The sequence below is a fragment of the Amblyomma maculatum genome, chromosome 1 (assembly GCF_055883805.1).
Source record: "Amblyomma maculatum isolate TAMU_Amacu chromosome 1, ASM5588380v1, whole genome shotgun sequence".
In the NCBI taxonomy this organism is placed as follows: domain Eukaryota; kingdom Metazoa; phylum Arthropoda; class Arachnida; order Ixodida; family Ixodidae; genus Amblyomma; species Amblyomma maculatum.
The window spans coordinates 183,201,245-183,214,682 of record NC_139344.1 but is presented as its reverse complement, the minus strand read 5'-3'; the positions used below and the strand labels follow the sequence as shown (position 1 = coordinate 183,214,682).

At 43.5% G+C, this 13,438-nt stretch overlaps 1 protein-coding gene across 3 annotated transcripts in view; it reads left to right on the top strand.

Moving 5' to 3' along the window:
• The window catches only part of Neos (nuclear receptor coactivator protein neosin), a 105,038-nt gene that overhangs the window by 86,252 nt on the left and 5,348 nt on the right, over positions 1 to 13,438 (top strand). For all 3 annotated transcript variants that reach the window (XM_084589758.1, XM_084589760.1, XM_084589759.1), the window contains one exon: positions 7,056 to 7,376. In XM_084589758.1, the coding sequence (XP_084445884.1) occupies positions 7,056 to 7,376 (321 nt within the window). The remainder of the gene's footprint in view (positions 1 to 7,055; positions 7,377 to 13,438) is intronic.

The following is a 13,438-nucleotide window of genomic DNA, read 5'->3' as shown; positions in this document are numbered from 1 at the left end:
AAGCTCTTTGGGAGCACACAAGATCCACATCTGCAGATATGAATTCCTCAAAACATTATCGTACCTCAGCACTCTCTTGGATGCTCGCCCATGCTTCATCTTCAAGGAAGCTTTCTACAGTATCCATATACGGGCCCTCTTACATCATGTCACCCCATTTAAAGCCTGCTTGTCTGAAACAGTTTTTCGCAGCTTCACTTCTCAGGCCATTCCAGACACCTGAAATCACCTGAACAGCAAACTTCTCATCCATTACTATTGCACAGTCTTGCTGCCTGTCGAGCAACAGGCATTCTACCAACCTTGTTTTGTGCAGCAACTTGACAGAGCGCATAATGCCTTTGCCTATTGGTTGAAGGTAGGGTGTGGAGTTTGAAGGGAAAAAATAACTTTGGTGGCTTTGAGCACGAGAACTTTGGTGCTGCAAGAAGCATTGTCCACAAAGAGACATCAAGATTCTGAGCTTTCATCTTGTGATCAAATTTTAACAGCGAGGAGTTAAAAATGCTGGATGTCATTCATGCATTTTGATTAGTTTCATAGGTGACAGTAATGTGATGCCAGTGGCTGAAACAACGGGGTCGTTTTGATCTTCCAATGATGGGGAAGCACTCCTTCTCAGTTCCTGACATATACAACAAAAAGGACGCTGATATGGAACAGCATTTAGCTGAGAGGATCTGAAATGCATCATGTACGAGTTGGTATGTTCCAGATGCATTACATGAGCACACCTGGGTTGCGTCTCTTCTAAATAGTGAAGATTTTGTTCCAGGGACCTGAAAAAGTTGTCCTTAGTAACAGAGTGTCTCTTGTAACCATGTCTCTTGTATGCAATGTTGTTAACATGGCAGACCTAGGAAAACCAACCAAACCATACCCTCTAATTCCTTAGCACCCCCTGCTGCGTCACAGGTCTGACCGCCGCCGTGTTCAGTTGTTCCGCAGCCGCTGGTGACTGAGGGCCGGGGTTTTATGGAGCTTATCATAGGAGGTTGCGGCCAATTACTGCACCAAGGTGGCCAACCCCTGTTCTGGTGAGGGAGTGCGTTGCCGGAGGTGTTCACCGGCATCAGGTCGCACCCCAAACCTGTTTATGCAATTCCATCGACGCGTGGATTTTTTTTTTTTTTTGTTTTTTTTAATCCTGGGGAGAATTGCGTGGCACCGGGATTTGAGCCTCGGTCCTCTTGCATGCGAGGCGGATGTTCTACCGCTACGCCACCGCTGCTCCTTTGTTGCATGCATTTTGTTGTGAGCTTACTAAAAGGTATAGTTGCTTTCTCAAGATTGGGTATGTATCTGCAGTGAAACCGCACAGGTGTGATGTGTTCCTGGTCTGCTTTGGCTGGTCGCTCCAGTTCTTGTATAGTGTCTACCTTTTGCCTTTCCCTACCAATGCTGTTGTTGTGTTCAAGATAAAATGTGGTGGGAGATATCTTGGCAGTCTATCCTTTAGTAGGAATAGCTATAATGCCTGCCATATTTATTTGTTGAAGATAATGTGCAGGGGCTGCAGATAACCGTGCTGTTGCAGCAACAGTGTGGCGGTTTCATTTAGCTTTGTGCTTGCAACGTGGTTACAAGGTCATGGCGTTTGCCCGTTGGGATGTAGGTACTACGTTCTTGAGCCCTTAGGGCATTATTTTCTGGTGCCATGATGCGAGACAATTCCATGCGAGTTGTCTACTCACCTCAAAGTAACGCTCGATGCAGCAGCAGGTTGGCAACTGCAACTCATGCTTGTTTACTTCAATTTTTTTTTTTTTTCATCCACTTTTGACAGCTTTACAAACTAAGCAAAATACACTTTCTACTGTTTTACTTTGAATGCATAACCGTTTTGCCCTTGTTTACTCTTAGGAGAAAGTTCACTTGTAGCTAAGCCAAGCTTCTTAAACGAAGAGATTTTAAACATACTTTATAAATTTGACAAACATAATGGTTTCTGCCTTGCGGTTGTCTCATGATAGCCTTAGTTGCTTGTGTGTCATAAAACACTACACAACACATCTGTTTTGTTACCGTGCTACGTGAACATAATTCTCTTTGTTTTTTTCTCTGTGCCAAGCTTTGACTATTGCACATAGTTGCGGTGCATAAAATGGCACAAAATTTTTAACCTTGCTTTCGGTCCCCTGCCATCGCCTACTTGAGGCACACAGACACTCCACCTGCAAAGCAGGACGATTTGTAGCCTGATGGTGCTGTGGTTGGTGGCTTCTGACATGTTTTCACTGCTTTGAAGCTGACAAAGAGCATTTATTTATTTTAAAAGCACCAACACACGCACTGCATTGCACCAGCTCAAGATTGCGCAAATGATAATAATGTGCTCTCTGGACAGTTTTACGTCTATTTACTTTATCAGTTTCTTGACGGCCAGCAAGTTACGCGCTCAAAATTTTGCATGTGGTCTTAATTTGAGAGCTGTGTATTTTCAAACTGGCTGCATTACTTTGACGGCCGAATTTTCAGTTAGCACAGTACCATCAACCTGACGTACTTGGCCTTCTGTTCTTCGCCTACTAATGCTAAGAGTGTTTGGAGTATAAAGCTGCCGGCTTGCAGAGGAGAACTCATTGAATTCCTCGCATGTTTTCTGGAGACATTTAAACCAGGTTGATGTGTATCTGATGCGGCAACTAGCAATGACTGAGAGGGTCAACCCTGGTTAAAACCAGTTTGACTGGTTTTAATGAGTTCAAGACAAAAAAATAAATTTGGAATGCCAATGAATATCTGATCAGTCTTGGTGCAAATTTTATGTCTGTATGCAAGCTATAAGAAGGAAGCTCTTTTTTATTTCATATATTTTGACTTGACAGACTAGCACCTAATGTCCACAGTTAAAGTTCCAGGAAGACATACTGGAGTTGCTAGTTCAAATAAACAAAAAATTGTTGGCTTAACATGCAATTGTGTGCCTAAACATTAAGAGGTATCACATAAGACAACACGCTGGTTACTGTCAATACAGAATAATGATTCCTTATTTTCGGAGACAGGGACGAGCAATTAGTAGAGATCTTATAAAGTATGGATATTTTTTTAGTCACTTCATTATGTTCACTGAAGTCATTTCAGTATATTTGACTAAGATAGTACATCATAAAATGGAATAAATAACCAGGCAATTTCCAATAGCTATAAAAAACAGAGATGTGCACAGATATTTCTGCAGATATTTTAAGGAGAAAGACGCTGCAATTGTCATGCTAGAGAAACATTGAAATTCTGAATATGAAGTCGATCGTGACCTAAAGCATTTGGAAGTATAGAAATATGTGCATAGCATACTACTTAATTAAAAAGGGGGCATTAAGGAGTTATTGGATAATTGACCAATTACCTAATTGTTTCTTTTATATTTTAGTGAATTATACTTTCGTGATACAAGATTACTAAAATAATAAGCGCTTAGACTTCAGTCATCCACAAGAAGCAGGCTTTTAGAAAGAGTTCTTGATAGCAAATTATATTCACATCAAAAATCAGATGATTCATAAATCAAGATCTAAGCAGTCCTGTATGTACACTGTAATAAGGGAATAATTACTCATTAATATTGACACTAGTACAACCATACAGCTAAGAACGAAACCAGTACTTAAAAGGGACCATAAATGGCTATTTACTAAATTTAGAAACATGCACAAACATTCAGTATTTCATCAGGAATGCAAAAAAATGTTAATGCTAGATTCCCTAAAACTGAAGATATCATTAATTGAAAATGATGCATTCTTAAATTGCAGGGTCCATGCAGCTTTTAACAAATATCTATAAGGACCGCTTCTGAGGATATGTTGCATCGGAATATTACCATCAATATTGTTTCAGGATCCGTTTGAATTGTTAGGTAATTATGGAGAAAATTAAAAATAGCCTGTGCAACTCGACGCTACTGCCAACATTATGCATCCGGTTCTATTCTCGTCTGAACTGCCTTTTGCTTTTAAAATCTTGGCATGTTCCTCATGTGTGATGCATTTGTGCCTTACTTTATTTCTGTAAAAGCTTGTAATTCAAATAGTTTGTTTCTTTGTGAAAATGTTGGCTCTAACTAAGAGGTCTCTTATTACTCCTGAGAAGAAAGCTAGGTTTGGTTATGAGGTTTAACATCTCTAAGTGACACAGGCTATGAGAGACACCGTAAGGGAGGGCTGCGGAGGTTTTGACCACCTGGGGATCTAACGTACACTGACATTGCAGAACACACGGAAGCCTCTTCGTTTTACCTCTGTCAAAACGCAGTTGCCGGCGTCGGGTTCCAGCCCGGGTACTCCGGTACATTATTCGGCTGTCTTAACATTGGTACTGTACAGCCCTAGGAAGAAAGTGCAAGATGGAATTCTTCCCTCCGTAGGCAGTTCAGTAGGTCAGCCTTCTGGGTTCAATTGGCAAGCCATTTGGTTTGGTGGGTAACCAATTATCTCCAATTGGAAGTAACAGTTGAGCTCAAATGGTTTAGCCCAGTGAGTGGAAGACAAACTGGTTTTCAATCAGTTGGTTTCAGTTGGAAAATTTCCAACTGGACCAGTTGTTTGTTTGTTCCTTTCTTTTACTTGTTTTTTTTACTGGGCTGTTTTCTTAGTGACATTTTTACTGTGCATTTCCTGTCCTACATGCCTTTTGGCATTAAGATCTGCATATTGTAGCTGTGAGTACTGCAGCACCTTGGAGTTCACTCATTGGCATACAGTTGTGATTGATCAGCTTTAGCTTTAGCATCAAGGAGTGTCTTCCATGAACAGTTCTGTTTTAAATAATTCTATACTATTTGAATGCACGTGTATTTTCACTGAAATATATATATGTATGACATTGCTGGAATATCAGTGTCAGTTTATGAGTTATTGATAGGCTTCATTTCTTGGTATATGTCACCATGCACACCAATTTACTTGAAATGAACTGGAAGCAGCAACTTTTCTACCAGTGCTCCTATGTCATCTCCCAGGCACTATTCTTGTTGCAGTTCTTTTAGTCAGTATTTTTTTTATATGTACAGTCTTTGTCAAAAGTGTAGAGCCCAGGAGATCTGCTTCTGAGCTCCTTCGTGCTGCTTGTAAGGCATTTCCAGTGCTCCAAATCTCTTGATGGTAAGAAGATTTTTGTGCCCTAACCTGCCCGATGTGAGGGACCTCCAGTAATGCTAAATCAGCGCTACTACATGGCTCAGAAGCAGACCCCCTGGGCTCTACACTTTTGACAAAGGCTGTACATATATATACTGTCAGCAACGGTTCGCTTTTTCTTTCTGCATGCGTTACTACAGGGCCGTGGAGGAATCTGTGCACTAATGCTTTAATGGAATCTTTGTACTGTCGTATTGGGAAAGTTATGCACACCTGCATTCAGACATTTTAATAGCTTGGGGATATTGTTGCAACTGTTGGTTGCTGCTACAGTTCCCGTGGCTTCTGGCTCTTCATATCCCATTAAGGCATTGCTAGTGGCAGCATTGCTAATATATTCTTCCTTCATTGGCGTTGTGTATGTGATATTAGTGCCTGTATCCAATTCTACGGAATGGCACTGAAATTGGGATGCTGAGTTAGCACTATGCTTTTTCATTTATTGAAATCCAGTTGTTGCTACTGTAGGTTGCAGTCCTGAAGTTTATGTTATTGTGAAGTTTAGATGGTATTTTCTTTTTATATTGCATACCTCTCGCAAAATCATTCAGCCTCTCAGCAACATACTTGCCCGGGTCAAGGTGGCAGTGTTTTCAGAAGAGGGAAATCAGAAGCTTTACATTTTTTATGTGACGTTTTGTTGCATTGTTTGGGTTTCTACTATCCATTAGTCAGAAGTCAACCCACAGGGCACATATATTACATCACTCTGTTTAGTCCTTTGTCTGTTTTCAAAATTATTTTTGCTCTACTCTTGTAAGGAAAGCATACTTACGGTGACGTTTTCTATGTGGCTCAGGGTAAATTGAAACACATATTTCAGCTTTAAATGCATGCACTAGATTGTCTTGTACTAGTCTGTGTGGGTGCATGCATGCATTCTTTTGTGTGCTCACGTGTGCTCTGCAGTTTTGTTGCTTTTGTGCCATAGGTATGCATTGTTCAAGATGTTTGCTGTTAAGAATAACCAGGATTCTAATTCTCACTTAATATATTTTGAATATGGGTGTGTTGCTGTTAAAGAATTTGCAATTTAGATAATTGAGGATATGAATTGAATTGAAAATTATAAATTAATTTTTTATATTCAATCTAAAAACTGCTCTACCGTTTATTTTATGCCTTGTTAAATTAGAGTTAGTCAGGATTCTTTGCCCTATGAATGTAATTGTGGGTCTCCTCACTGAAATATTATTTATGAAGTGCATTAGACCCTTTGAGGTTCCAAAAGGTTGTAATTGTGTTCTTGTAAAGATGGGTTGTGTTCTAATTTGTGATGTGGCTAGGTAAATATGCTAGAATATGAGCAAATTTAAATTGTCATGAATAAATGCATCTACGCTTCATTGGTTAATATTTCAGTAAGTTTATATTTGCACACCTCCTAGTTATCAGCTTCTTTACAATCAAGCTGTCATTTATTTCCTGTGGATATTTTATAACATTAAAACCTTTCTTCAGTGGCCATTATGTTCCTTACCATCATGCACATGTTATTGAGCTGTGATGGGGTTTATTTAAGTGCAGCAGAATTATGCGTTAATGATTTTTTCATGTAACATTATATTTTTGTGCACCTGCTCGGTGTTTTTCCTGGTGTTTATGAGCTGTAAGTTCATGACTTGTGTATTCAGCAGCATGCACTGGCTGGGGAATATAAATGCCTTGCTTAAAAATTGTCAGAAATGGCTTTTAAATTCAGTGGTAATGCAATTTCTGAGCAGGTAATAAAGCTCTTAATTGTCCGCTTTTGAGCCTCTCCTGATGCACTTCTGGTCATGTGTAGTCCCAAGTAAAAGTTAATTTTGGTGACTTCGTAGCAGGTCTAGCTGTGTTTTTACACCTTGTGATCTTGCGCCTTGTGGCGGCTTGCCACTTTTTTCTTTCTCCATTCATCCTGGTCATTGCCAACAGAGCACCGCAACATGCCGCTGGATGACTCTCTGAAGCTGGTGGCACGCCACTTCCGGGAACAAGTGGAAGCACAGCAGGCAGCTGCTGGGGGACTGGACCGATTGGGCCCTGACCGAGAACTACAGTTCCTGCTTAAACTGCTGGTGGATTCCAAGTATCTTAGTATTCCTGAGCTGGATCGTATCATCACATATTTAACCGAGCGCAGGGATAAGCAGCTCATGCTTGAAAGGGGTGAATCGGCGCACCAGCAGCCACGTACAGTTTCATCTACCGGGCCATCTGCTAATGTTGATCCGGAGAGACCAAAGCCACCTGTTGGTAAGTAGGCATTTCCTCTTGAGGTTACTTGCTGTGCTGCTGTGTTTTGTCTGGCAAGTGTTTGAATCATGACTTCAATTAGCTAACTTAGGCATTAGTTGTGGCTCAGTTATGAAATCATTGTGGATGTTTCCGCAGGACGATATATGATGCCTAATGGAAATATGTGCGCTTTTTGTGACCTGGGAATATATAATGGGAAATAATTGTAAGGCAAAAGTTATTTTGGTCTGTGCAACTTTGTTGATAAAAATATTGTGAGGTTGGAAAAAAATATTTTGATTATTCTAGATTCGTATTAAAAAAAAATGAGAGAAAAGAACTTTGTTAATATAGAATTTAGCTAGTGCTTGCTGTTTTTGTTGAATTTAGCTGGAATTGACTGGTACACTGCATTAGAGAAGGGCTTCAGGGGAGAAAGGCGCTAAAAGAAATATACGTAAATGAAAGGAACCTTGGAATGATAAGTGTGGTTAATCGCAATCAGTGAATATTTGTGTCAAATTTAAACAATCTGGTAGAGCCTATAATTTACAAATAATTTTTAAAAAGGGCTCCTGGCAACCGCTCACAACCGCTTAGGGGGCGACACCTCCCCACAAGCCCCCTTCCCATTGGCGTAGGTGCGCCTACTCATTGGATGCTGCAAAGTAATGTGAGCGAGACGGGGCATCATTGCGCCTATTATTTATTTTTATTGTTTACTGGCATGTGCCGAGTTCATCCTGAGAAGAGGCGTGTCATTTTTTATCGCTGATATGTTCGATGTTAGGGACGCTAGCTTAAATACTCATGCTTTGCAAAGAGGACTTATGGAATGCCTATTACTGGTGCATGTTGTCTGTCTAGTTTTAGTAAATAGCTTTTCTTGGTCCATTCGAGTAAAATACTGTAAACTGAATTTTAATTGGGTTTAAGTAAGTAAGAAAAAGTAAAGAAAGTAGTAATGTTGAATTCTAACGGCAGATAGTGAGTGCTCTTCCGGATCACTAGTGGAGCGCATTGCTCCATTGAAGATACTTCCTGATCCTAGAATTGAACGTGTTCATGCCACGAGAGCATGCTCCTCGGTCAGCATCCGCCGCTTGCTCGTAGCTTGTAGACATTATGGGGGTTATACTCGAAATAATGCGCCACGCGGGGGCTAGACGCTGCAGTCGCCTTCTAGCTCCGGCGTTCCAGCCCTAACAGACAGAGCTGTGACCCCCAACCCGCGGTGTGAGAAGTCGCCACTACGGTGGGTTCGGGTCAGAGGGGACAAACACCGAGTTACATACTCGAACAAGATTTATTATGCTAAAGTACATGGCAAGAGAACACTCAAATACAGCAGCCATAGCAAGCAAATGTCCTGCTTACTGTGGCTTACAAACGGGGGTGAAATAAAAACCCATCAAAAGGGGAAGCACAAGCAAGGAGGTGAGAGAAGTGTTCTGCTCACCTGCCGTCGATTCGCACTCACGGCCCGTTGCAGTAGGTGCTTACGATGACTGGGCGACTCAGTGACAATGGAGGACTCCTCGGCGGTAAATAGGACCGCGCCTGTACGCGATCAATTGCCTAAAAGACCCTGAGAGAGTGCGACAGGCATGCTCTTCGTCTTGGACCGGGAAGAGGTCTCCGGGTTACGCCAGGAGGTAAGAGGGAAACCCACGGCAGCGCCGCTGTGGGAGACATATAAGAAGGCAATGGGGGGGGAGGGCCAGTGGGCCCTCTCCTCCACCAACCTCCCTCCCTAACAGTTGCGCGTAACTCGCGTGATAATTGTGCGCTGCCATTATAATGGGGGCAGGGGATTTATGTATATCCCCCCCTCACCCTCCTTAAAACCGCCGTGCCGTGTTTACCGAGGAATATACCGAGTGGGACCGGTTAGACACTGTTTAACTTTTAAACCCATTTAAAGAAAAGCGCCAATATATAAAAATTGCAGACAGCTCACAGCCACGGGTGCCGGATGGGGAGGCAGACAACCACCGATGACGACCATGGAGCCAGGGGTGGAAATGTTGATGACTGCATCAACCGCAGGTCCCGCTTCTTCACCGTCGGTGGTGGCCAGGGTGGAAGTGTTGATGGCCGCAGGCGCGCCACCGCATTCGTCGTCGGTCGGCCAGGGGAGCTTGGGGATGGGTAGGAACTGCGTCTTCATGTTGCGTAGCGTGCTACAGGCCCCCCATCAGCGGGTTGACTGCTCGCTCTTGGCCTGCCTCTTTTCCCTCCGTCGTCGATGCAGCCGAGGATGTGCGCAGCAGGATGCCAAGCTGCTCCCGCTGGTGAAGCCGCAGCTGTGAGCACCGAACGGTGCCAAGACATCCTCTTTTCTGCAGCATTCGCTGTGGTAGACGCAGGGGCCCTTTCCACAAACTCCAGCTCGCTCCCTCCATGGCCGACCGGAAGCCGTTTTTCTTTCCTGCGTGGCGGTGAAAGCGGGCTCTGGGTCCAGGAATGCGGCCACTCGTCGAACAGCTTGGCTCTCGATGCTGTAACTGTCGTAGTGGCGTCTGCCGGCTCTCCTCTTGGCTGGCTGGCTGCAAGGCTGCCTTTTCCCTAGTTACTTTTAGCCCTTTACATTACTATTATTATTTGTTTTTTTCTTTTTCAAGTCTACCCCCACTAAGTCTTTTCCAAAGAGAAAGCACATGCTTGCTCTGGAAGCAAAATGCACTGAATATCAACGGAGCGTCCCATCCATATTCAGCATAAGAAACTACTCCCAGCGCTTTGGTCAGAGTTACGTCTGCCATGGGCGCAAGTGGTAACGAGGCGCGAAGCTCAAAATGCTGAGCCTGGCCTCTCGCTGCAGCTGCCTGCTGGCGGAGGAGGACGTCCTCCTCGGGCCACACAGCGGGGCTCGGATTGTTATGCGCTTTATGTACAGCCTAGCTCTGCCATCTTCGCTTGCAGCTCTGTCGCGCGTCGGTGCATGCCTGACGCCGCAGCCGTGGTGTTCTTGCGAACTTATACAGTAAGTTCGACCTGTTCAACGTCACCGTGTGCATCACTAGGTAGCGAAATGACACAACTTGAAGCGATATAACTCGTCGTGCGATATAACTCGTCTCAGCATGGTGTGACCAACCGGAGGACTCGTGTGTATTCTTTGCGTGGGAAAAAATGGTTGCGCAAAGGCGCAACCTCTCTCCTACCGTCCTCCCTAACAGCCCGCAGAATGTCGCGTGTTAGTTAAGTGCGGCCGTTATAATGGGACGGGATAACCACAACATAAACCAATCAGTCCACAGAACTGGTTCTCCCGACCTCGTCCTCTACAATGGCCACCGCCGGTCGCCTTCACTTTGTTGCGAGCGTATTTTTGCAACTGCTGTCACGACTAGCGTCTCACATGACACAAATCTTAACATTTCCGATAAAACATAATCAAATCTATAATAGAATCTAGCACATGCCTTTGAAGTGCAGCGCCATTTGAAGAAGCTGCCGATGCTGAGTGCAGCACAGTGGCTTCATGGAATGAATGCATTGTTATCTTCCACGCAGCGATTCAGACGTCCGCTCGTTGTGATGCAGATAAGGTAAACTGATTCTTGCAAATATTATTGCGCAAGCATTTGCAACGTTTGAATGTGAATAGATGTGCCCTGCTATGTTGCCATGCTGGCTGGGACATTTTATCCGCGTTGCTGTCTCCAGAGCGTGCATGAACAATGTTGAGAATCGTGTATAGCTCACATGAAAGCCCTTCAAAGGCTAATGTGGAAGATAAACAACTTGCAACGAGTATATTAACACTCTTGTGGCAACAGCCAACATACATTGTGGCTGATAGTCAGGCAGTACTTTTCTTGGTTGTTACAACATACAGGTAAGATGTAGCTACCCACCGTGCTTTTTACTGTTCTGTTAATATGTGTGCTATTCTGTCGTATGTCATAACAATGTCATTTGCCAACAGCAGCCACTTCGAGTAATGATAGTGTTTATACAGCCTCGTTGCAATGACTACACGCTCTGCTTGACCCACTGACGCGCACCAGCAGCGCTGGCTCCTTTTTCGATGATTTCTTGGCAGCCTGCCACGCAAGACTTATCATCATAAAAATTTTGCAGTAAAAGTTTGCCCCTTGAATGTCAGCAAGTGAAGACTGCATCCCTGTCGTCCATTGCTGCTCGGGCCACCATGTATTGGCGACATAAAGGGAGTGTAGCTGGTTGTGAGAGGGAGTAAAAGTGGAAGCAAGAATGTGCAGGTTTCTGGGCAAATCCTCAGATTTCGGTGGAGCTAATATCACTGCTTCACAGAGCGATCCGGGATAACACCTGATGCCAAGCTGTCAGTGGAACAGACCATTCACACTCCAATTCTGCCATGTAAATACAGTTTCTCCCACTAGAGTAGAAAAATTTGATCTGGATCTCTTATTGGAACTCAACATAAGCGTGGGAAACGCATTCGTGCAGATCTGTTCATGGCTCACAAGACAGCCATAGGTGTGCGCATGGGGGCAGGTGCCTTTTCTCTCTAATCATTGAAGGGAGGGCATCAAATCAGCACTATACCTTTACTTTGTTGTACCAGCATCATCATTGCTTAATGTGCAGGGTTATGGCCATGCAGGTTTTTTTGACAACACTGGTGGCCAGTGACCCATGATGTCGCACTCTAAGAACTGTTTACTTGCCACCTTTACTCCCAAAAAGCCGGGAACCAAAGACAGGCTGTTGTGAGAAGCATCTCATCGCGTCATTTCTGCATCCGTGGCGAAGCTGGTTTTCGTCTTTAAGCACACAACTGGCACCATCTGAGTAGGCTGCGTTGTTAGTGGGGTGGGGCAGGAGTGCGCATGTTTAGAATGAGAGCTGCACCTCTCGCCCTTTCAGCACAGCATTCTGTTAGTGCACATTGTCGCCCCGCAATTCCTAACTGATAGGGTCCCCCTGTTTTATCTGCTAAGTGGTGGTACTAATGCTAGGGGTACAAGATACATCACTGGGTCAATATTTGTTCTGCACGTAGTCACCAGCGACAGCCAAACCCGATGTAAATATGTTGCAAATCGATGAGGTGGTACTAATGCTAGGGGTACAGGATACATCACTGGGTCAATATTTGTTCTGCACGTAGTCACCAGCGACAGCCAAACCCGATGTAAATATGTTGCAAATCGATGAGGCAAAGATCCATAAAAAAGGATGCTTGAGGTGCTAACAGATACTAACTTGACCGAGCGCAGACCATTTCCTGTATAAGGAATCTAGGGAAAGGAAACACAGCTTAGAGCTTATCAAGCTTGCCAAATTTTCTGCACAAGAAACGATACCATGGCTTTAAGCAAGCCTTCTGCAGCCAACTTTCCACTCACGTTGGATAATATAGTTACTCCCACTATTTACCCGGGCACTGTGTTAAAACTTGGTTCTTTTTAATGGAGAGCCCTGTGCACTCGTATGAGGACAGCATAGTATACACTGCTTACCATCACCGCTTAATTGCATTTAATAATATGATCAACGTTTCCTTATTTCATTGGAAACCGTAATTTAGAGCAGCTAAACATTATTTAGTAGTTTCAGTGCCGATTAGCAATCTGAGTCGCGAGCATACATTCGCAGTTACAAGTAGAGTGCAACTGGTCTGCTTCAAATTGTTGATGTGGGTTAGTACTCTGGTACATGGCTATCAGCTTTATTATATAGTTAAGAAATGACACAAATGAAAATTGTGCTACTTGAAGAGAGCTCTTTTCCCCCATCTCCTTTGGAAACTCCAATTTCAAGGCCCAGTATTTCACCGTGCTATTTCATCTGTTGGCCTGCTGAATGCTCCACCTCTTGTGTAGTAAAGTCGCAGTTTGTAAAGAGCGTGCTGGCACTCATATGGAAATTAATGGTTTTTAGGTGCTGTACTCGTCTACTTTTTTCTGTCTTGAAAGGTTGTATGAATAGCTGTCTGTTGCTTTTTCTTTAAAAGGGACCAATACTTCGCAATAGTGCACACATGATGTTTGTTAGCTTTTTTGTTTCTGGGGCAGTTGGGTATGTCAGTTTTAGGGACTTTTATTGGAGCCATCAAAAGCCTGGATTAAATACACTGGCTTCTA